The sequence below is a fragment of the Notothenia rossii genome, assembly GCF_949606895.1.
Source record: "Notothenia rossii genome assembly, chromosome: 7".
Lineage (NCBI taxonomy): Eukaryota > Metazoa > Chordata > Actinopteri > Perciformes > Nototheniidae > Notothenia > Notothenia rossii.
In genome coordinates, this window is record NC_136905.1 from 914,814 (window position 1) to 940,709 (window position 25,896).

At 43.0% G+C, this 25,896-nt stretch overlaps 1 protein-coding gene and 1 long non-coding RNA gene across 2 annotated transcripts; one reads left to right on the plus strand and one right to left on the minus strand.

The window, feature by feature from the left end:
• The first annotated feature begins 4,789 nt into the window (after positions 1 to 4,789).
• Positions 4,790 to 6,585, plus strand: LOC307013020. The gene is made up of 3 exons (XR_013800820.1): positions 4,790 to 4,926; positions 5,781 to 5,844; positions 6,386 to 6,585. It is a non-coding gene; the product is annotated as an uncharacterized lncRNA (long non-coding RNA).
• Positions 6,586 to 8,763: 2,178 nt separating this feature from the next.
• cmtm6 (CKLF-like MARVEL transmembrane domain containing 6) lies at positions 8,764 to 25,865 on the minus strand. Its single transcript, XM_079692325.1, has 4 exons — positions 25,707 to 25,865; positions 19,634 to 19,810; positions 12,024 to 12,122; positions 8,764 to 11,148 (listed from the first exon to the last, which is right to left on the minus strand). The coding sequence occupies exons 1-4, from the start codon at positions 25,815 to 25,817 to the stop codon at positions 10,993 to 10,995; spliced, it is 543 nt and encodes a 180-aa protein (XP_079548451.1). The 5' UTR covers positions 25,818 to 25,865; the 3' UTR covers positions 8,764 to 10,992.
• Positions 25,866 to 25,896: the final 31 nt, after the last annotated feature.

Sequence of the window (25,896 nt, forward strand, 5' to 3'; positions counted from 1 at the left end):
TCAGTTATTCGTTTCAGTTCTTTACGATGTTTGATGAGTCTTAGGTTTGAATGATAAATATGAAGAGCTTAGAGGATTGAAATATACATCTTGTTCTGTGTGGGCATTAGAGGTGTAACGGTTCACAGAAGTCACGGTTCGGTTCATACCTCGGTTTGGGGGTCACGCTTCGGTACAACAATAAAAAAGTGCCAAATGCATAATTTTTTTTGCTGTTATTTATTTTTAAGAGTAGTGCAAGTTTTGGTGTGAAAATAAGGAACTCCAACATTTGGAATCATTAAATGTACTACACAGTTAAAAACAAACCACAAACAGTAACACACACACTCAGATGGCCATATTATTTATAATGTCTGATGTCAAACAAAAAGGTTAAATAAGCTGTACAACTAAAAAGAATGTCTTGAAAATATTAAAATAAATAATAAGAAAGTGTTTCAATCAATGAAAGCCAATACAGAACTGTAACATCTCCTGATGTCAAAATATTAAATAAATACAATGATAAATATAAAACAAAATAAAATCTGTACCTTTAGGAGCAATGTCTAACATGTGTAATTAACTTGTGAGTGTGTGAGGCCATTATGCCTGAATAAAGGTACTCAAGCTTTAATCTATTTTCAAGTTTTTCTTCAAAAAGATGAGTTTGTCTACGTTGTCAGTAGTGAGGGCAGATCTGTTGGCGGTAACCATGTCACCTGCCGTCGAGAAAACCCTCTCGCTGGGGACTGAGACTGACTCGGAGGTGATTGAGCATGTCTGAACGACGTGTTACCATTAGCATACCGCACCGCTGTCGAACAACGCCGACACACCGTCCTTGTCCGATCCACCACTCGCACCCCATCGTTATTGTAGTCCACAGGGAACCCGAAATGTTCCCACACAGCTGATCTAAAAGAAGCAGGTGGGTTCTAACTCCTGTGTGTTGTGTAAACTCGCCATAGCTACTAACTTTTCTTCTTCATGTATTGTGTTCGTTTTGTTGTGTTTTGTTCTTGTTCTTCATTTGTTATTTACGGGCAGCTGGCTTTTAGGCGCAATACCGCCCCCTGGATTATATATAGTGTATTACTGCCCTGAGTGACAGACTTTTTTCCCACTCATAAAAAAAGGCGTATTCACGGGTGACTGCATGTGCCGCATCGTGACGTCCGAACCGTGACGGTACGGGACGAATACGGATACCGTTACACCCCTAGTGGGCATCCTTTGTAAGACATACACACAGTAATATCTACAAGAACATGGATGTTAAACCTCTGATCCAGCAGCAGTAGGCTTGTTTGAGACAAGCGAGACCTGCGCAGACCTGCGCAATCTCGATCAACGTCTTGCTCGTGCGTTGCATGATGGTTAGTCATTTTGTCCGACTTGCTCTGGAGGCTCGCTCACATGAGACGTTGAAATCTCGCGGGACAAAGACGGCCGCAGCCTTGAGAGCGAGGCGCGGCGAGGCGGTTATGGCTAGAAAGGATCCGTCTTGTGTAAAACTCTCGCGAGAGTTTGGCTGAATGTCACGTGGCTGAATGTTTACGTTTGGCAGGCAGCCTTTCAGTTACGATCGTTAACATCAGTGGGCCACAGCAAAGGATGATGAGAAGCTAAACTATCTATTAATGATGTCAATGACAGGGAGTGTGATTGTTGAAATAGGGTGTTAGCGGTCTTGCTGGTGTTCAGAGAAGAATGATAACACTGTAGATCACCAACACTATGGTTTGTTTTTTATTCACAGGCAAGTCAACGTTGTCGCAGTAAAAGTCCCAAGATAGCTCCTGGTGCAATACAATGTTCCCTTTCAGTGTTTTACTATTATGTCTGATGTTTCTCTATTAATATTGCTGGTGCATTAATGTGTATGTTACATCATGTTACTGCTGTAGATGTGTTTCCGAGCCGCTCCGATTACAACGAGAGTTACAACGAGAACGTGACGTCATATTTACACTAGACGGATCCTTTCTAGCCATAACCCGGCGAGGCGCCGCAGTTCCTCTCCACGGGCTGCGGAGGCGAAATGCTTGATGGAAAAGGACTCGCTGGTATCTCGAGCTGAGCGCTCATTGGTGGTTTTACCCCGTGCTGCTGATGAAGCTCTCCAATTGGCTCGGCAAAATGTTGTTGTTGTTTTGTGTCAGTTTTACGTCGCCACTTCCATTCATATTTTTCATCATTGTTCCACAATGTTTATCATGAAATTAATATCTATATATGTTATACTATACTTGCACTGCTTACCGTTTTTATACTTTATATATCTTAGCATATTCATACACACTGTTCATACTGCTCACAGGCTGCTGTGTGTATCTAGTGTATTCATACACACTGTTCATACTGCTCTCAGGCTGCTGTGTGTATCTAGTGTATTCATACACACTGTTCATACTGCTCTCAGGCTGCTGTGTGTATCTAGTGTATTCATACACACTGTTCATACTGCTCACAGGCTGCTGTGTGTATCTAGTGTATTCATACACACTGTTCATACTGCTCTCAGGCTGCTGTGTGTATCTAGTGTATTCAAACACACTGTTCATACTGCTCACAGGCTGCTGTGTGTATCTAGTGTATTCAAACACACTGTTCATACTGTTCTCAGGCTGCTGTGTGTATCTAGTGTATTCATACACACTGTTCATACTGCTCTCAGGCTGCTGTGTATATCTAGTGTATTCACACCCCTCACTGTTTATTCATCATTTAATTCATTCTATATTTTATTCTGTAGATTGTGTACATTACTTTTCACTTTACTGCTTGTAAAGCTGCCTGGTTGGAAGCTAAACTGCATTTCGTTGTCTCAGTACCTGTAATCTGTGCAATAACAATAAAGTTGAATCTAATCTTGAGCAGGAACAAATGTATTTACTTAGTACATATCTGACATTAACAATTAAACACATGTGTGCATTCTTTATAATGCAAACCGAGTCAAGCCGACTCCGGAGGTGGCGGTATGCACCTCAAAGTGGTTTGCAATCTGCCAAAAAACCGAGAGAAGAAGAAGAAGAAGGCGAAGAAGTAGAAGAAGAAGAAGAAGCCGACTCGGAGCTGTCCGACTTCTGGCAAGCTTTTTGAGACCTCCCCCGGCTGCGATCGGCTATTCTCGTCTACTTTCGAGGCGATCCGCAACGCGTCTCAAACAAGCCTACTAACTGTGGTCTGACTTGCTTGAAGTGAATATATCTGCTCCTTGTTGTTCGGAGTTAGATTCTTTATGGTGACACAGATACTCACTGGTTGCTTTAGTAAAGGATGGTTTGGTTCGTTGGATTAGCCGCCCTTCTTTCACGCAGTGGAGGAAACAGCTGTGGTTTAGTGTGAGTTCTGTGAATCAGATAAACTGAAGCGGGGCTCGTTAACATTTCAATCATCCATCACCACCTCGCTGAAGTGGATCAATGACGCCCAGCTCTGCAGATCATCAGTGAACAGGATTACATCTCGGTGCCCGTTCTCTGTAGGGTTTCCTTTTTTGTTTTTCAATAAAATAATACAATTACATGACGTTTGTTGATTTATTATTATATAGGAAGAAGCAGTGCAGACTGTAGAGGACCTGGGACGTTTATAACACACATATTTATTTGACCAGTTAATGAGCTGAGAAAGATGTTTGTGTCAACGTTGGAGGAGGGAGATGCTGCCTTCAGGGACCAACACAGAAACACGACATTCCTGCTCCACTCACTGTTAGTACTAAAATATCCAATGCCGTCTACGTGTATGCAATACCAAGAGTAGACCAGCAGATGTCCCCATTCAGACTCAATGCAATCATTCAAGCGTTATATTATCATGTGCACAGCAGCTACAGTGTCGTTATGGTAATGAACATCTGAGGTCCCGAGCTCCTCCAACAGTGCAACATATTATATAAAGGACATGAGAGAAAAAATACAGTAATATTACAAAACTAAAAACATTGCAAAGAAACAGAGCAAAGTTTCTCTCTAATCTGAAGATCTGCTTCTTCCCTCTGTTTTATATTAAAGTCAATATCTGTGGACTTTTAAAAGCACATGTTTGGACTCGGAGAAACTGGGATGCACATTTCAATATTTTCTGATATTTGTACGTCTTCTTTATTTGACACTTTTTTTTACAGTTTTATGTTTACCTTAAAATTACAAAGAAATATCTTAAAGTCTTATAATAGTAATACACTTTTATATTACGAGTTACATATTTAATTACAGATAATAATTTTTATTTCACGTACATCTGTATTTTCTGAAGGTGCAAATATACTGTAAATATTATATACTAAATTTACTTTAAAAAAAAAATGAAATAAATGTTATTTGTTGTTATCGTCAAAATAGTTAATAATGCTTTGGGTTGTTAATTTATAGTTCATATCTGTCATTTTACAGGATTTTGCAAGTTATTTAAAAAAACATGATAATTACTATAAAAATGTGTTACTTCCTGTAAAATTAGGATCTTTTTTTACAGTATATAATGTCTCAGTTCAAATCTTCCAGACGGTTTGAGAAGTACACTGTAAAAACAGTTTCGGAACTGTTTTTACAGTGTACTTATATATATATATATATATACATAAACAGTATACTGTAAAAAAAAAATATGGTGAAGTCAACAAAACTCAAGTTTTTAATTTAATTTACTTGCCCTAAAATTAGTTTTCTTTTCAATGTGCGTTTAAATAAGTAACACTTAAGCAACAATGAGAACATGTTTTAAGAACTCATTAATTTGTAAATTAATGTCACATTTTCTGAACTTTCTTTAAAAATAAGTTTTAGAAAACGTAATAAAAGTGCTTTTGTCAACGCCACGGTCATGCCACGCCCTCAAACGAGAATACCGCGGTGTGAGACTTCCTGGTCCTCTTTGCAGCGGTTCTTCAGCAGTTGGACACGTGATCCTCTTCAAATCATCGTAAAACAAGTAAGCATACCTCCTGAGTTATTAATTACTGCTTTTTAACTAGCAAGTGTTATTTATTTTTCTCGTATTCACTGTTTTGATACATCGAAACATCGACATTTTAATGCATGCCAGCGCCATTACTGCTGTTCAAGTTAGACTCAGCCCTATCGTGCTCATGTAGTCTATTTCTTCGCGCAAAGTTGTTGGGCAAAGTTTGCATCAAGTGCTTACCGACGCAATTCTGTTAAAAGTGGTTGAGTTAAGAATACATATTAAGAATCAACTCCGCAAACTGTTCCCCTATGCCGCTCTAAACGTTGGCCGGGCACCGTGATGCGGCCGCGGCGCTCAGAGGCTCTGCTGCCGTGCATGTTGTGCGGTAAAATACCTCCGTTAAAAATATTCCCTACTACTTTATAACCCAGCGGTTATGTATTGGCCCCTACACACGGCGGCGTGCGTTGTCGCTTGCCGGCGGCGGGGGGCTGAAACTCGACACACACACACACACACACACACACACACACACACACACACACACACACACACACACACACACACACAGATTGAATTGAGGCGAATGTTCAGAGGTTGTTGTGTTTAATATTCATGAGAACATTTGTCATTGTTCAAATGATAATAAAATTAGCATAAAGCATATTTGTCCACTCATATGTTGATAAGAGTATTAAAAACTTGAAAAATATTCCTCTAAGGTACATTTAGAACAGATACAAAATGTGCGATTAATTTGCGATTAATCGCGATTAACTATTTGAATCGACTGACAGCCCTAGTTTTAATGAATTCTCCTGAAATGATTGTTACATTGTCATCATGTAACTATTTTGTTCTTTTATTTGCCTCCCCAGAAAACAGCCACACCTCCTCTTGAAGACGTTTTGCCTCCAGCTATGGACTTCAGGTTCACACCAGGTGAGCCCTTGAGTGTGTCAGACTAGTTGTTGTTTCAGAGGTGAATTCAAGACGTGTTATGTTTACATACTAATGTAATGAGCATCAGGTAAATGTACCCATTTCTATTTTCTGAATCACAGATGGGATGGAGATGTAAACTCTGCAGCATGTCACCACTCAAAGTGATATTTTAAAACATTATCGACTCCATCATGGAACCTGGCCTGCGCTCTCACTTATCAAGATACAAGTTGAAATAATCGTCTGTTCTTTTTATTCTTGGACCCATGTGCCACTTTATGTACATCTCTGAGCATGAGGTGGGGTTACAAAGAAGTCGTTTTATGAACTATCTCAATCTCATGACCATGTGGTTCATTTTCTTGCAAACCAGCCTTTTGTTTATGGCTTAAACCCCTTCTGACGCAAGTGGATAGCACCTCTGTTAACAGCTAATGTAAACGGGCTCGTTATGATTTCAAGATGGATTTGATGTTTGAGGAAAACACATGGTGTGTCCTGATTTGTACTCAATGTAGTGTTTGGTTTGTATTTACAGGGAACAGCAGAGGTCGAAGTGCAACAAGCTCGTGATGCACAGCATGAAGTGATACGCTGCCCACGAGCCAGATGCAGTTATATCCATCAAGTAATAACCATGTGTCTCCATGTATGTTCATGTGTTGTGCTCTGAAACAAACTTGTTACTCTTTTATGACAACTGTTTTGAAATAATAAAATGTATTAACATGTCCATAACGTTCCCTTTTTTATTTATGTGTTTAATCTGCACTGTTTCTAAGCTATCAAATATTTAAAGGGTTGGTTTGAAATCAGGAAGAGTTTGTCGTATATCGGTTCCAGCAACTCGATTGTGTTTTATAATTTACTTTATTCTCGTGTGGTTCTTAGCAGATTGTTATTTGCATTGGTTACACTTAATATCTGGGCTTTAGGCTCATCTCATCTTTTCATATGCAGAAACAAATCACATTAGTGAGTTAACCCAACTCAAAAAATGCAAAAGTTGACTAAACTCTTAAAATTGCTTGGAATCACTTGACAGATATTATTTAAGTTTTACCAAAGCAACAGTTTTTACAGTTTAAGTTCTAAACCTATCGTCTATCCCTTGACCTCTGAGTGAAAGGTCACGGGTTAAGGGATAGTGGATAGGAGAATTCAAAAGGACTTAGGAGAAGAGACTGCACTCTCACTATCCCACGTGTTTATGATGCGCCAGCGGACGTCCTGAATGTGCGTCTGCTGCTGTGGGGAAACTATGGAAACTAGAGTTTTCTATACAGAGGACTACAACATGGATGTTTAATAAGAACGAGGGACTCATCTAGAGACTCTGCACCGTGCTCTGATGCTGTTGCTTTATGCTTTATGAACAACAGAGAAACAGATTCTTCATGACCAAAGCTGGAATTGAAATAAAAAGGAAAGTGAAACTTCTGCTCGTCACCCTCTCCCTCTGGTCCACATTAATACAAATGATCCCAATACGTATGATTGGATGAAAAGATCTTAAAATCAATACAGATGTATTTATTATAAACGTTAGTCCTTAACACCTATCACTGTGTACATCATTCAAACATCTTTTAAAAGTTGAACAAACCCCACACAGCTCAGTGAAATGTTGACTTTATTTGATCATTTCAGTAAAAACTAACGTTCATATTTCTCTTTTTGATTATAATACTGATGAACGTTCAAAACAAAGCACTTTGGCAACTTACCACATACGTTTTAAAATGCTTAATAAGCACCGTAACTTTCATGATATCATTTCTCCGGCATAATCGTTTGTTTCCGTGAACGGCCGACTGTTGTGTGACGGCAAATGCTGCGGCTGCAATGCATTGTGGGGCAGCATTTTCTCCTCTCCTTTCGGTGAGGGAGGTCCAGTGGTTCCTAAGCTAAAGGAGGTTATAAAGGAAGTTTGAAACCTCCTTTCCTTTCATTTGGAGAATTGGAACGGCTCTTATCATGGCTGCCACTGAGGGACTTCCGGGTCATTTCACTCCGTTAGGAAGGATAAGCTAAATGGACTATTCAACCTCAACCTTGGAGCTGTCAATGAGGCGTTCAAGGAACCTGTGTGTAATATAACTTAGATATAAAATCAGCTAAAAACAAGCCCAACAAAGTTATTCAATAAAAATAATAATACTCCAGTGGGAAAATAACCCATTACAGGCAAACGCCCTGCATTCAAACATCTCTTATGAATCTCCAGCGACAGATTTCTGTGTTCGACACAGAAGGCCAACGGTCTCTGGATAGGAGAGCAGCAGATCCGGGTACTTTGCTCCAACAGACACTTCAGTCAAAAATAAGACTATAAAATACATTAGGTGAATTAAAAAGTGATAACAAACATGGAGAATATATTCCCAACAGTTTGTACTTACCCACATTTAACCAAATGATGTCCAAACATGTATTTTTCACTAAATAAGAACTTCTTGTTTATAAGACGTTATTAGTGCCGCTAGCTTCCATAAATCCTGGTGTCCATAGCAACAGAGGATTGCTATAGCAACGGAGGATATGCTATGGGGATTTCCTAAAAATGCTTTGCCACTATTTGACTATGTACTGCAGTGTTACACCAGCAGGGGGCGCAGCTTCCCTTCAAGCAGAATGTAACCCTGACTGTTTTAACTACACTTGTACTTTACTTGAGTATTTCAATATTTTTATTTTAATATTTTGGTTTAAATATTAACAAAAATGTGGCTTAACTTATTCATTTTATAAAATAATTGTCATCTTATCCATCATTACACTAATTAGATAATTAAATATCTTTAAAATACCCTCTTCAGGTTCAGGAGTATATATTTATATATTCAGATAAATGCAGTTAAAATCCCGAAAGTGATTCAAAGCCATGTGATTTAAATCAAAGTGAAAAAACAGCACTTTTATTTGTTGAAAATGTTTTTATTACAGAATAAGAAAAGACAACGGGATAGATTCATCGTTTCTTCAGGCAGTATTTTGTGAAACAAACGTATGAAAATATATTCTAACAGGCACAGCACAGAAGGAAATCGTGGAGATATTTATATCATAAAAAACCTTACTTTTCTCCACATTCATCAGATTTCTGGACTCTGACATGAATAAGAACATTCGTTAAGAAAGATTAATATGATGCATGGTGTTCATTTCACTCTGTGGCCGCAGATCATCAAGCATGAACAAATACAACTGCTTTTCATTTGAGAAGTTTCACTGATTGTCTTTTTGTAGAAAGAAACCAGTTCCTTCGGTAGAACATTATATATTTCATTTTGTATGTCTGTGTCCTGAAATGTAAGGCCACACATTTATAAAAAGGATCCAAATAATGTCCGTCTTTAAACCTCTGGACATATCTCCCGCACACGAAGGAAGTCATTAGATCGTAACTTCCAGTCCGCTTCACTTTTTGGGCATAAAAATACAAATATTAGCAGAAAATCCTCTTTGAAATCAAGCCAGGATTAATAAACAGCTGATCGCTTTGTCTTTAAAAATAATCATCATTTAGATTGTATTTAAAAATGTGGACATGATTTCCTTCAAAAGACATTACATTACAAAAATACAAAGTGATTAAGAGAAAACTGAGAGCGTGACGATCAGATGAAAAATAATGAAGAGTATAAAATCTTTACCAAATACATCTCAGCTGTTATGAATATATACTTCTGAAGCAGCTCCTGGTACAGGTCTGACAGAGGTTCAGGAGGGGCTGAGAGACATCTACAAATACAAATAAAGCTTTTCTCACTGCTCCTGGGAGACTAGTGCAAGACCTGCATGGACACGTATTAGAAATGTCTTCTCCTGCCTTTACTCCGTCTCTTCCTGCTCTGTCTTCATGTTGGTTTCATCTCTGATATATATATTCATGGCGTGTTATCGGAGGCGCCTGAGACTTCAGGTTCTCATTGTATATCTACACTGCACTCAAAAAACTAACTTCAATTAAATGTATAATTTCATCAAATTTCACAAAACTGCATTAGGTTAGTTGGAAGCAATAATATTAAAGTTGAACGTGATATTTTGGTATTTAAACTTAATATTATAGCTTTCTATGAACTTAATACATGTATAGTCTAGATGCCAGCTTAGTGAACCCGGAAATGTTGAGTACCCCATGTTGTTAGAAATGTAACGTAGGGTCTCCAGCACATAGAAACTGCCGGATGCTAACCTGCATAATTTGGGCAATTAGCATAAGTTGGGTTGATTAGCAGTAGTATAGCCTATGTGGACAATCATTTAAAAATGGCTGATTTGGACAGTTGAGGAGTGGGTTTGGGGGTTATTGAGGAAGCTGAATCTGTTTCGGGAAGCGGCATATCTGTTCTCTCTGTGGGCTGATTACCGTGAGTAGTGTTGTGATCATTGGATATAGAGAACACAAGATGATCATCATTACCTCTACTGTGGACAATTACTTTCAGATAAATAAGCAATCTGTCCCATCCAGATGATCCAGAGTCAATCCAGATGATCCAGAGTCAATCCAGATGATCCAGAGTCAATCCAGATGATCCAGAGTCCCCTAAAGCTATCAAATCGTTCCAAAATTAGTCAACTCAGTATTTGAGTGTACAAATATTGGCATTGTCTGGTTCTGCCATTTAGGATCCTGATGGAAAATGGATTCAGCATCCTCAACAGCCCCCAAGACCACATAGGCTATAACGCTGATTAACGCAATTATTGGCAATCCCTAAACCTTCAAAATGTATCAGATCAGTCCACAGATAGACAAATATAGACATTTTCTGGTTAAAGCCGCCATTTGTGATCTTGAAAATGTCAGAAATGAACTCAGTATCCCATAAAATCGCTCTGAAATTGTCCAAATCAGTTTTTAAACTATTGTCCCCAAAGGCTATAACGCTAATTAACTCAACTTATGCCAATTGTGCAAATGTCCCAACACCTGCAGGTTAGCATCCGGCAGTTTCTATGGAGACCCTTCTATCGTTTCACTTTGAGGTCCTGAACACCTCAGGGTTCACAGCCGGGCCCCGTGAGGTGAAATCTGTTAACACGTGTAATAAAAGAGAAGTCTCTTCAGAAGTTTCTGAGCCGATGAAGACGCTCGTGTTAAAGGAATGGTGAGGGACAGTAAAACACAGAGACTTATTCTGTCGCGTTGAGTTTCTCCACCTCGGCCGGCGCCGCCACGCCTCCGTTACTCGTGTCCGGAGCGCCGCCGCTCCTAAAGGGGAGGCCGCGAGTCTTCAAGAAGTATCCAACGTCTGAGAAAAACATCACCGTCGCCAGGAAACCAAACGCCTGCCAGAGGAGGAAGATATTCAATAAAAAACATATAAGCCTGAACATCGGAGAGAAACGATCACCCTGACTAACAAGGAGAGAGGAAGAGGAGGTATAGAAGGAAAGGAGGATTTAGGGAAGGAGAGAAGGAGGTGAAGATGGGAACAATGAGGAAAGTGAAAGGTAGAGAAGGAAAGGAGGTAGGTTGGAAAGTAGGTAGTAAGGGACGAGACGGGGAGTGAGGAATGGAAGGAAGGAGGTATAGAAGGAAAGGAGGAGGTGAAGATGGAAAGGTACAGAAGGAAAGAGAAAACATAAAAGGGGTGAAAGGAAACAAGGAGGAAGAGAAGGAAAGGAGGAGGTAGGGGAGGTGAAAAGTAGTTAAGAATGAAGGAAGTATAGAAGAAGGTAAAGTTGGAGGTAAGGAAGGAAAGGAGGAGATAGTAAAGGAAACAAGGAGATATCAAAAGAAAGGTGGAGGTTAAGAGGGAAAGGAAAGGGGAGGAGGTAGAGAAGTAAAGGAGGAGTTAGGAAAGGAAAGAAGGAAAGTTAAGAAGGAAAGGAAAGGAGAAGGTAGAGAAGTAAAGGAAGTGTAGGAAAGCAAAAGATAAAGTAAAGGAGGAGGTAGGAAAGGGAAGAAGGAGATAAAGAAGGAAAGGAAGTGGTAGGAAAGGAAAGGATAAAGAAGTAAAGGAGGAGGTAGGAAAGGAAATAAGGAGATAAAGAAGGAAAGGAAGTGGCAGGAAGGGAAAGGATGAAGAAGTAAAGGAGGAGGTAGGAAAGGAAAGAAGGAGATAAAAGAAAGGAAGTGGTAGGAAGGGAAAGGATGAAGAAGTAAAGGAGGAGGTAGGAAAGGAAAGAAGGAAAGGATGAATGATTGGGATGCTTCTCACCACAGCAGTGATCTCCTCCGTGGAGCCCCCGTTGTCTGCACCGAAGACGAGGGAGGCGATGAGGAAGAGCAGAGCCATGACAGCGGTGTACGCAAAATCCTGCACCACAGAAGAAGAACATCAAATCCACCTTTCCCTAAATGTCTGAATATCTCCATGGTTTCAGGTCATTATGGGATGGGCTTTGAGGTCACTATGGGATGGGCTTTGAGGTCATTATGGGATGGGCTTTGAGGTCATTATGGGATGGGCTTTGAGGTCATTATGGGATGGGCTTTCAGGTCATTATGGGATGGGCTTTGAGGTCATTATGGGATGGGCTTTGAGGTCACTACGGGATGGGCTTTGAGGTCATTATGGGATGGGCTTTGAGGTCATTATGGGATGGGCTTTCAGGTCATTATGGGATGGGCTTTGAGGTCATTATGGGATGGGCTTTGAGGTCACTACGGGATGGGCTTTGAGGTCACTACGGGATGGGCTTTGAGGTCATTATGGGATGGGCTTTGAGGTCACTACGGGATGGGCTTTGAGGTCACTATGGGATGGGCTTTGAGGTCACTATGGGATGGGCTTTGAGGTCACTATGGGATGGGCTTTGAGGTCATTATGGGATGGGCTTTGAGGTCACTACGGGATGGGCTTTGAGGTCATTAGGGGATGGGCTTTGAGGTCATTATGGGATGGGCTTTGAGGTCACTATGGGATGGGCTTTGAGGTCACTATGGGATGGGCTTTGAGGTCATTATGGGATGGGCTTTGAGGTCACTACGGGATGGGCTTTGAGGTCACTATGGGATGGGCTTTCAGGTCACTATGGGATGGGCTTTGAGGTCATTATGGGATGGGCTTTGAGGTCATTATGGGATGGGCTTTGAGGTCACTACGGGATGGGCTTTGAGGTCACTACGGGATGGGCTTTGAGGTCATTATGGGATGGGCTTTGAGGTCATTATGGGATGGGCTTTGAGGTCATTATGGGATGGGCTTTGAGGTCACTATGGGATGGGCTTTGAGGTCACTATGGGATGGGCTTTGAGGTCATTATGGGATGGGCTTTGAGGTCACTACGGGATGGGCTTTGAGGTCACTACGGGATGGGCTTTGAGGTCATTACGGGATGGGCTTTGAGGTCACTATGGGATGGGCTTTGAGGTCACTATGGGATGGGCTTTGAGGTCATTATGGGATGGGCTTTGAGGTCACTATGGGATGGGCTTTGAGGTCATTATGGGATGGGCTTTGAGGTCACTATGGGATGGGCTTTGAGGTCACTATGGGATGGGCTTTGAGGTCACTACGGGATGGGCTTTGAGGTCATTACGGGATGGGCTTTGAGGTCATTACGGGATGGGCTTTGAGGTCACTATGGGATGGGCTTTTAGGTCACTACGGGATGGGCTTTGAGGTCACTATGGGATGGGCTTTGAGGTCATTATGGGATGGGCTTTGAGGTCACTATGGGATGGGCTTTGAGGTCACTACGGGATGGGCTTTGAGGTCACTATGGGATGGGCTTTGAGGTCACTATGGGATGGGCTTTGAGGTCATTATGGGATGGGCTTTGAGGTCACTATGGGATGGGCTTTGAGGTCACTATGGGATGGGCTTTGAGGTCATTATGGGATGGGCTTTGAGGTCATTATGGGATGGGCTTTGAGGTCATTATGGGATGGGCTTTGAGGTCATTATGGGATGGGCTTTGAGGTCACTACGGGATGGGCTTTGAGGTCACTATGGGATGGGCTTTGAGGTCATTATGGGATGGGCTTTGAGGTCACTACGGGATGGGCTTTGAGGTCATTATGGGATGGGCTTTGAGGTCATTATGGGATGGGCTTTGAGGTCACTACGGGATGGGCTTTGAGGTCATTATGGGATGGGCTTTGAGGTCACTATGGGATGGGCTTTGAGGTCACTACGGGAAGGGCTTTGAGGTCATTATGGGATGGGCTTTGAGGTCACTATGGGATGGGCTTTGAGGTCACTACGGGATGGGCTTTGAGGTCACTATGGGATGGGCTTTGAGGTCATTATGGGATGGGCTTTGAGGTCATTATGGGATGGGCTTTCAGGTCATTATGGGATGGGCTTTGAGGTCACTATGGGATGGGCTTTGAGGTCACTATGGGATGGGCTTTGAGGTCATTATGGGATGGGCTTTGAGGTCACTATGGGATGGGCTTTGAGGTCACTACGGGATGGGCTTTGAGGTCACTACGGGATGGGCTTTGAGGTCACTATGGGATGGGCTTTGAGGTCACTATGGGATGGGCTTTGAGGTCACTATGGGATGGGCTTTGAGGTCATTATGGGATGGGCTTTGAGGTCACTATGGGATGGGCTTTGAGGTCATTATGGGATGGGCTTTGAGGTCACTATGGGATGGGCTTTGAGGTCATTATGGGATGGGCTTTGAGGTCACTATGGGATGGGCTTTGAGGTCACTATGGGATGGGCTTTGAGGTCATTATGGGATGGGCTTTGAGGTCATTATGGGATGGGCTTTGAGGTCATTATGGGATGGGCTTTGAGGTCATTATGGGATGGGCTTTGAGGTCATTATGGGATGGGCTTTGAGGTCACTACGGGATGGGCTTTGAGGTCACTATGGGATGGGCTTTGAGGTCACTATGGGATGGGCTTTGAGGTCACTATGGGATGGGCTTTGAGGTCACTATGGGATGGGCTTTGAGGTCACTATGGGATGGGCTTTGAGGTCATTATGGGATGGGCTTTGAGGTCATTATGGGATGGGCTTTGAGGTCACTACGGGATGGGCTTTGAGGTCATTATGGGATGGGCTTTGAGGTCACTACGGGATGGGCTTTGAGGTCATTATGGGATGGGCTTTGAGGTCATTATGGGATGGGCTTTGAGGTCACTACGGGATGGGCTTTGAGGTCATTATGGGATGGGCTTTGAGGTCACTACGGGATGGGCTTTGAGGTCATTATGGGATGGGCTTTGAGGTCATTATGGGATGGGCTTTGAGGTCACTACGGGATGGGCTTTGAGGTCATTATGGGATGGGCTTTGAGGTCATTATGGGATGGGCTTTGAGGTCACTACGGGATGGGCTTTGAGGTCACTATGGGATGGGCTTTGAGGTCACTATGGGATGGGCTTTGAGGTCACTACGGGATGGGATTTGAGGTCACTACGGGATGGGCTTTGAGGTCATTATGGGATGGGCTTTGAGGTCATTATGGGATGGGCTTTGAGGTCACTACGGGATGGGCTTTCAGGTCACTATGGGATGGGCTTTGAGGTCATTATGGGATGGGCTTTGAGGTCACTACGGGATGGGCTTTGAGGTCATTATGGGATGGGCTTTGAGGTCATTATGGGATGGGCTTTGAGGTCATTATGGGATGGGCTTTGAGGTCACTACGGGATGGGCTTTGAGGTCATTATGGGATGGGCTTTGAGGTCATTATGGGATGGGCTTTGAGGTCACTATGGGATGGGCTTTGAGGTCACTACGGGATGGGCTTTGAGGTCACTATGGGACGGGCTTTGAGGTCATTATGGGATGGGCTTTGAGGTCACTACGGGATGGGCTTTGAGGTCATTATGGGATGGGCTTTGAGGTCACTATGGGATGGGCTTTGAGGTCACTATGGGATGGGCTTTGAGGTCACTACGGGATGGGCTTTGAGGTCACTATGGGATGGGCTTTGAGGTCACTATGGGATGGGCTTTGAGGTCACTATGGGATGGGCTTTGAGGTCACTATGGGATGGGCTTTGAGGTCATTATGGGATGGGCTTTGAGGTCACTATGGGATGGGCTTTGAGGTCATTATGGGATGGGCTTTGAGGTCACTATGGGATGGGCTTTGAGGTCACTATGGGATGGGCTTTGAGGTCCTTAGGGGATGGGCTTTGAGGTCATTATGGGATGGGCTTTGAGGTCATTATGGGATGGGGTTTGAGGTCACTATGGGATGGGCTTTGAGGTCACTATGGGATGGGCTTTGAGGTCACTATGGGATGGGCTTTGAGGTCACTATGGGATGGGCTTTGAGGTCACTATGGGATGGGCTTTGAGGTCACTATGGGATGGGCTTTGAGGTCATTATGGGATGGGCTTTGAGGTCACTATGGGATGGGCTTTCAGGTCCTTAGGGGATGGGCTTTGAGGTCATTATGGGATGGGCTTTCAGGTCACTATGGGATGGGCTTTGAGGTCCTTAGGGGATGGGCTTTGAGGTCATTATGGGATGGGCTTTGAGGTCATTATGGGATGGGCTTTGAGGTCATTATGGGATGGGCTTTGAGGTCACTATGGGATGGGCTTTGAGGTCATTATGGGAAGGGCTTTGAGGTTATTATGGGATGGGCTTTGAGGTCACTATGGGATGGGCTTTGAGGTCACTATGGGATGGGCTTTGAGGTCACTATGGGATGGGCTTTGAGGTCATTATGGGATGGGCTTTGAGGTCACTATGGGATGGGCTTTGAGGTCATTATGGGAAGGGCTTTGAGGTCATTATGGGATGGGCTTTCAGGTCATTATGGGATGGGCTTTGAGGTCACTATGGGATGGGCTTTGAGGTTATTATGGGATGGGCTTTGAGGTCACTATGGGATGGGCTTTGAGGTCATTATGGGATGGGCTTTGAGGTCATTGTGGGATGGGCTTTGAGGTCATTGTGGGATGGGCTTTGAGGTCATTATGGGATGGGCTTTCAGGTCACTATGGGATGGGCTTTCAGGTCACTATGGGATGGGCTTTGAGGTCATTATGGGAAGGGCTTTGAGGTCATTATGGGATGGGCTTTCAGGTCATTATGGGATGGGCTTTGAGGTCACTATGGGATGGGCTTTGAGGTTATTATGGGATGGGCTTTGAGGTCACTATGGGATGGGCTTTGAGGTCATTATGGGATGGGCTTTGAGGTCATTGTGGGATGGGCTTTGAGGTCATTGTGGGATGGGCTTTGAGGTCATTATGGGATGGGCTTTGAGGTCACTATGGGATGGGCTTTGAGGTTATTATGGGATGGGCTTTCAGGTCATTATGGGATGGGCTTTGAGGTCACTATGGGATGGGCTTTGAGGTCACTATGGGATGGGCTTTGAGGTCACTATGGGATGGGCTTTGAGGTCACTATGGGATGGGCTTTGAGGTCATTATGGGATGGGCTTTGAGGTCACTATGGGATGGGCTTTCAGGTCCTTAGGGGATGGGCTTTGAGGTCATTATGGGATGGGCTTTCAGGTCACTATGGGATGGGCTTTGAGGTCCTTAGGGGATGGGCTTTGAGGTCATTATGGGATGGGCTTTGAGGTCATTATGGGATGGGCTTTGAGGTCATTATGGGATGGGCTTTGAGGTCACTATGGGATGGGCTTTGAGGTCATTATGGGATGGGCTTTGAGGTCATTATGGGATGGGCTTTGAGGTCACTATGGGATGGGCTTTGAGGTTATTATGGGATGGGCTTTGAGGTCACTATGGGATGGGCTTTGAGGTCACTATGGGATGGGCTTTGAGGTCACTATGGGATGGGCTTTGAGGTCATTATGGGATGGGCTTTGAGGTCACTATGGGATGGGCTTTGAGGTCATTATGGGAAGGGCTTTGAGGTCATTATGGGATGGGCTTTCAGGTCATTATGGGATGGGCTTTGAGGTCACTATGGGATGGGCTTTGAGGTTATTATGGGATGGGCTTTGAGGTCACTATGGGATGGGCTTTGAGGTCATTATGGGATGGGCTTTGAGGTCATTATGGGATGGGCTTTGAGGTCACTATGGGATGGGCTTTGAGGTCATTATGGGATGGGCTTTGAGGTCATTATGGGATGGGCTTTGAGGTCATTGTGGGATGGGCTTTGAGGTCATTGTGGGATGGGCTTTGAGGTCACTATGGGATGGGCTTTGAGGTCATTATGGGATGGGCTTTGAGGTCACTATGGGATGGGCTTTGAGGTCATTATGGGATGGGCTTTGAGGTCACTATGGGATGGGCTTTGAGGTCATTATGGGAAGGGCTTTGAGGTCACTATGGGATGGGCTTTGAGGTTATTATGGGATGGGCTTTGAGGTCATTGTGGGATGGGCTTTGAGGTCACTATGGGATGGGCTTTGAGGTCACTATGGGATGGGCTTTGAGGTCATTATGGGATGGGCTTTGAGGTCACTATGGGATGGGCTTTGAGGTCATTATGGGAAGGGCTTTGAGGTCACTATGGGATGGGCTTTGAGGTTATTATGGGATGGGCTTTGAGGTCATTGTGGGATGGGCTTTGAGGTCATTGTGGGATGGGCTTTGAGGTCATTATGGGATGGGCTTTCAGGTCACTATGGGATGGGCTTTCAGGTCACTATGGGATGGGCTTTGAGGTCACTATGGGATGGGCTTTGAGGTTATTATGGGATGGGCTTTCAGGTCATTATGGGATGGGCGATACGACGAGAAACATATATCACAGTTTTAATTAGAGAGAAAAAAAGGCAACATTGTCAAAGTAGATTATAGTAAATGATAGTAAATGATAGTAAATTATAGTAAATTATAGTAAATTATAGTAAATGATAGTAAATGGCCGATGGCCTGCGCTCCCAAGAGGTTATTCAGATGCTGGTTCCTACAGTGACAACAGAACTGGGTAAAACAGCTTTTAAACATGCTGCCTCCACAGCTTGGAACAAAGTTCAGAAGGAGCTGAAACTCTCAGATGTAATCACTATGGGGGAATTCAGGTCCATCCTAAAGGACAGAGGACACCACACCATTGGTAGATGTGAGTGCTCGTATATCCTAAAGTCGTTTTAAATTTTGCCAGTTTTGAATGATTTTTAATAGTTTTTTTTACTTCGCATATTGACGGGCTAATGTGCCGCTGTATTTGTCTGCCTGTCATGTCTGTGTTTTATCTGTTGTAACTTCGTACATGCTGCCCTTCTTGGCCAGGTCACTCTTGGAAAAGAGATTTTAATCTCAAAGAGTCTTTTACCTGGTTAAATAAAGGATATATATTTTTTTTTATATAGTTAAAAAGTCTAAATATTATAGAAAGAAAAAAAGTGAAACGATCACTCTGACTAACGAGGAGAGAGGAAGAGAATAGGAGGTATAGAAGGAAAGGAGGATCTAGGGAAGGAAAGGAGGAAGTGAAGATGGGAACGATGAGGACAGTGAAAGGTAAGGTAAGGGAGGAGACAGGGAGTGAGGAATGTAAGGAAGGAGGTATAGAAGGAGAGGAGGAGGTGAAGAAGTAAAGGAGGAGGTAGGAAAGGAAAGAAGGAGATAAAGAAGGAAAGGATGGGAATATTTAGAGAACAAATCTGAATATTACTTTAGAAAAGTCAGAATAGAGAAAAAAAGTGGGACATTTTCCCATTTACTATTTTTAGAAAATAATTCGGTAAAAAAAAAAGGTTGGAATATTTTGAGATAATTATTTTTGTAAAAAACGTCTTTCTTTGGAATATTGACACTGATGAAAACATGAAACGCACTGTATATCAGAAATATATATATTTCCTAAAAGGGGGGAAATATTCCTTCAGCAGTGAGGCTCAGATTCAGCCAGATCTCCACGGAGTTACAGAGACTCAGCTGGAATATCTGGAGGAACATTTAGGAATATCTCTCACCAGTTTGGGCCAGCAGCTGATTCCCACACGGCCGTGCAGCGGCGTGGAGAGGAGGATGACGAGCAGCAGCGTGAAGAGGAAGGCCGTGCAGCTCACAAACTCAAAGAAATAAAGAGCGGAGCAACTGAGGCAGCTGGAAACCACCTCCTCCAGCACGAAGGCCACCAGCGACAGCAGCTGGAACACAGCAAGATATTAATGTAACATCTGCATTAATAACAGCTGGAACACAGCAAGATATCAATGTAACATCTGCATTAATAACAGCTGGAACACAGCAAGATATCAATGTAACATCTGCATTAATAACAGCTGGAACACAGCAAGATATCAATGTAACATCTGCATTAATAACAGCTGGAACACAGCAAGATATCAATGTAACATCTGCATTAATAACATCTGGAACACAGCGAGATATCAATGTAACATCTGCATTAATAACAGCTGGAACACAGCGAGATATCAATGTAACATCTGCATTAATAACAGCTGGAACACAGCAAGATATCAATGTAACATCTGCATTAATAACATCTGGAACACAGCAAGATATCAATGTAACATCTGCATTAATAACAGCTGGAACACAGCAAGATATCAATGTAACATCTGCATTAATAACATCTGGAACACAGCGAGATATCAATGTAACATCTGCATTAATAACAGCTGGAACACAGCGAGATATCAATGTAACATCTGCATTAATAACATCTGGAACACAGCAAGATATCAATGTAACATCTGCATTAATAACAGCTGGAACACAGCAAGATATCAATGTAACATCTGCATTAATAACATCTGGAACACAGCAAGATATCAATGTAACATCTGCATTAATAACAGCTGGAACACAGCAAGATATCAATGTAACATCTGCATTAATAACATCTGGAACACAGCAAGATATCAATGTAACATCTGCATTAATAACATCTGGAACACAGCAAGATATCAATGTAACATCTGCATTAATAACAGCTGGAACACAGCGAGATATCAATGTAACATCTGCATTAATAACATCTGGAACACAGCAAGATATCAATGTAACATCTGCATTAATAACAGCTGGAACACAGCAAGATATCAATGTAACATCTGCATTAATAACAGCTGGAACACAGCAAGATATCAATGTAACATCTGCATTAATAACAGCTGGAACACAGCAAGATATTAAATAATGTAACCTCATTCTCCAGCAGAAAGGACAGAAGCTGAAACAAATCTAAATATGACACACACACACACACACACACACACACACACACACACACACACACACACACACACACACACACACACACACACACACACACACACACACACACACACACACACACACACACACACACACACACACACACACAACACACACACACACACACACACACACACACACACACACACACACACACACACACACACTTTGGGCGCGCCTGCACCACCATGAGTCAACAGGAAGAGAACCCCCCCCCCCCCCACAGTGACTAACGGACTCCAAACCCTTTCCAGCGTCTGGTCAGGAAGCGCTCAGCCGATGAGGCTCACCTCTCAAGCTAGGAGCCAGACAAAGGTCACACGCTGCATCCTTAAGGTGGAACCTATCAGAGCTTCATGTTGAGGAATGCCCTCTCTGCTGGGTGTGTTTATATTCAGTGAACCTCAGGGTCCTTCAAACCAACGCAGAGCAGCCGCTGGCGTCTGCAGGAAATAACCTGATCCCCCTTTCACCAAACAAACACCAAACAAACAGAGAGGATCCGTGGATCATCTCCAAACACTAAGATACTAATCAGGTTAAACTCTTTCATATTGTGTGAAAGTGATCATCTGCTCATCTGATGAAGAACGTTGGACTACGAGGAACTGGCCTTTTTCACATATTTAACAGAATGTTCAGATATATCTTTACACCCGTTTGTCTTTTGGAGCATTGTTTACTTTTCTGACATTTTAATCACTTGACATCATTTTTAGAATCGTTTTTGGAAAAAGTCAACATATTTTTTGCATATTTTACAAATACAGTAATTTTGTGGAAATTGTTCAAATATAAAATAAAAAATCCCAAATATTTGACACATTTCTTTCATGTTAAATAAATGTAAATGTTTATACATAAATATTTTTAGATTTTTTAAGATGATTTAAAAATGTTTTTCACATATTTTTCATATAAACCTTTCAGACATATTTGAAATACTTCCGGTTTGTCTTCCTCATACTTTTTGGATATTTCTCAGAAGTTTCTAACATAATTTGAAATAATTTGTAATGTAACTCCTCCTCAGTAATCAGATTACTCCTCCTCAGTAATCAGATTACTCCTCCTCAGTAATCAGATTACTCCTCCTCAGTAATCAGATACTCCTCCTCAGTAATCAGATACTCCTCCTCAGTAATCAGATACTCCTCCTCAGTAATCAGATACTCCTCCTCAGTAATCAGATTACTCCTCCTCAGTAATCAGATTACTCCTCCTCAGAGAGCTGCTGAACTTTGACCACAGATGAAGTTTGACGACCAAGATTTTTTTCCTCTGACTCCACATCCTCTTTCTGTCGACACTCAGAACCACAAGCCGCCTGCCGGACACTGAACCCCCCCCCCCACACACACACACACACACACACACACACCGGACACTGAACCCCCCCCCCCCCACACACACACACACCGGACACTGAACCCCCCTCCCCCACACACACGCACACACGACACTGAACCCCCCCCACACACACGACACTGAACCCCCCCCCCCTCCACACACACAGACACACACAACACTGAACCCCCCCCCCTCCACACACACACACACACACACCGGACACTGAACCCCCCCCCCCACACATACACACACGACACTGAACCCCCCCCACCACACACTGAACCCCCCCCCCTGACACACACACACGACACATAACCACCCCCCCCCCCCCCACACATACATACACGCACACCGGACACTGAACCCCCCCCCCCACACATACACACACACCGGACACTGAACCCCCCCACCACACACTGGAACCCCCCCCCCACACACACACACATTAACACACACCGGACACTGAGCCCACACACACACACACACACACACACACGACACTGAGCCCCCCCCCCCCCCACACACACACACACCGGACACTGAGCCACACACACACACACACACACACTGAACCCCCCCCCCCCCACACACACACACACACACCCTCTGATGAAACAGGAGGGTCAGCAGATGTGTGCCAACTGTAGTTCTGCAGAACTTTCACTTCCTGTTCTGCAGCTTCCTGTTACTGAGGGGTCACTCTCTAAAAAGGTGGGATTCATCCACCACTGGAAATAGTCCCCAGGACTTGTTCACATATGTTTAGGATATTTTCAACATTATTTTTCACATATTGTCATGGCATCTCTACAAACGTATCTTACTTTATAAACCAATCGCTCTGACAATGCGGAGACAGTGAGCCGAATAACAGCTGATCGCTCAGCAGAATAATCTCAAACTACTTTCATGATTCTATAACTTTAAAGTAGAGACACTACATACTGATATACACCTGAACATCAGCAGGAGAGGACTCTTTAAAGTAGAGACACTACATACTGATATACACCTGAACATCAGCAGGAGAGGACTCTTTAAAGTAGAGACACTACATACTGATATACACCTGAACATCAGCAGGTGAGGACTCTTTAAAGTAGAGACACTACATACTGATATACACCTGAACATCAGCAGGAGAGGACTCTTTAAAGTAGAGACACTACATACTGATATACACCTGAACATCAGCAGGAGAGGACTCTTTAAAGTAGAGACACTACATACTGATATACACCTGAACATCAGCAGGAGAGGACTCTTTAAAGTAGAGACACTACATACTGATATACACCTGAACATCAGCAGGAGAGGACTCTTTAAAGTAGAGACACTACATACTGATATACACCTGAACATCAGCAGGAGAGGACTCTTTAAAGTAGAGACACTACATACTGATATACACCTGACCATCAGCAGGAGAGGACTCTTTAAAGTAGAGACACTACGTACTGATATACACCTGAACATCAGCAGGAGAGGACTCTTTAAAGTAGAGACACTACATACTGATATACACCTGAGCATCAGCCGGAGAGGACTCTTTAAAGTAGAGACACTACATACTGATATACACCTGAACATCAGCAGGAGAGGACTCTTTAAAGTAGAGACACTACATACTGATATACACCTGAACATCAGCAGGAGAGGACTCTTTAAAGTAGAGACACTACATACTGATATACACCTGAACATCAGCAGGAGAGGACTCTTTAAAGTAGAGACACTACATACTGATATACACCTGAACATCAGCAGGAGAGACTCTTTAAAGTAGAGACACTACATACTGATATACACCTGAACATCAGCAGGAGAGGACTCTTTAAAGTAGAGACACTACATACTGATATACACCTGACCATCAGCAGGAGAGGACTCTTTAAAGTAGAGACACTACGTACTGATATACACCTGAACATCAGCAGGAGAGGACTCTTTAAAGTAGAGACACTACATACTGATATACACCTGAGCATCAGCCGGAGAGGACTCTTTAAAGTAGAGACACTACATACTGATATACACCTGAACATCAGCAGGAGAGGACTCTTTAAAGTAGAGACACTACATACTGATATACACCTGAACATCAGCAGGAGAGGACTCTTTAAAGTAGAGACACTACATACTGATATACACCTGAACATCAGCAGGAGAGGACTCTTTAAAGTAGAGATACTACATACTGATATACACCTGAACATCAGCAGGAGAGGACTCTTTAAAGTAGAGACACTACATACTGATATACACCTGAACATCAGCAGGAGAGGACTCTTTAAAGTAGAGACACTACGTACTGATATACACCTGAACATCAGCAGGAGAGGACTCTTTAAAGTAGAGACACTACATACTGATATACACCTGAGCATCAGCCGGAGAGGACTCTTTAAAGTAGAGACACTACATACTGATATACACCTGAGCATCAGCCGGAGAGGACTCTTTAAAGTAGAGACACTACATACTGATATACACCTGAGCATCAGCCGGAGAGGACTCTTTAAAGTAGAGACACTACATACTGATATACACCTGAGCATCAGCCGGAGAGGACTCTTTAAAGTAGAGACACTACATACTGATATACACCTGAACATCAGCAGGAGAGGACTCTTTAAAGTAGAGACACTACATACTGATATACACCTGAACATCAGCAGGAGAGGACTCTTTAAAGTAGAGACACTACATACTGATATACACCTGAACATCAGCAGGAGAGGACTCTTTAAAGTAGAGACACTACATACTGATATACACCTGAACATCAGCAGGAGAGGACTCTTTAAAGTAGAGACACTACATACTGATATACACCTGAACATCAGCAGGAGAGGACTCTTTAAAGTAGAGACACTACATACTGATATACACCTGAACATCAGCAGGAGAGGACTCTTTAAAGTAGAGACACTACATACTGATATACACCTGAACATCAGCAGGAGAGGACTCTTTAAAGTAGAGACACTACATACTGATATACACCTGAACATCAGCAGGAGAGGACTCTTTAAACTAGAGACACTACATACTGATATACACCTGAACATCAGCAGGAGAGGACTCTTTAAAGTAGAGACACTACATACTGATATACACCTGAACATCAGCAGGAGAGGACTCTTTAAAGTAGAGACACTACATACTGATATACACCTGAACATCAGCAGGAGAGGACTCTTTAAAGTAGAGACACTACATACTGATATACACCTGAACATCAGCAGGAGAGGACTCTTTAAAGTAGAGACACTAGTGTGTGTATAGTGTAAACCAGGAGGATCTGTGTGTTGAAAACACTGAACATGATGGTACCTGACATTAACAAACACACACACACACACTTATATTCTGACACGACCATGCATGTTCAGAATTAAGGTCTGTTGTTGATGTAGCATTTGGAGAAAAGAAGGGGGTCTTTGAACTCACCACTTGCAGGACTTTGAGAGCGAAGCGGATTCTGTCCAAGTTGTCTGAGGGGACGCTGAAGAGGGAGGACTTGGGGTTTGGGGCCGTGGTGGTGGAGTAAACCTCCGTCATGATGGATCTGAGGACACCAGAGAGGGAACAAGTACACTCAAGGAGAAGTACAGATACTCGTGTTGAAAAGTACTCTGAA

Coding starts and splice junctions, on each gene's coding strand:
- cmtm6 (XM_079692325.1), bottom strand. CDS start 25,817: ATGACGGAGGTTTACTCCACCACCACGGCCCCAAACCCCAAGTCCTCC. Junction 12,123..19,633: donor TCAGCTGCTGGCCCAAACTG/GTGAGAGATATT, acceptor TCTGTGGTGCAG/GATTTTGCGTACACCGCTGT. Junction 11,149..12,023: donor CGGAGGAGATCACTGCTGTG/GTGAGAAGCATC, acceptor CTCCTCTGGCAG/GCGTTTGGTTTCCTGGCGAC.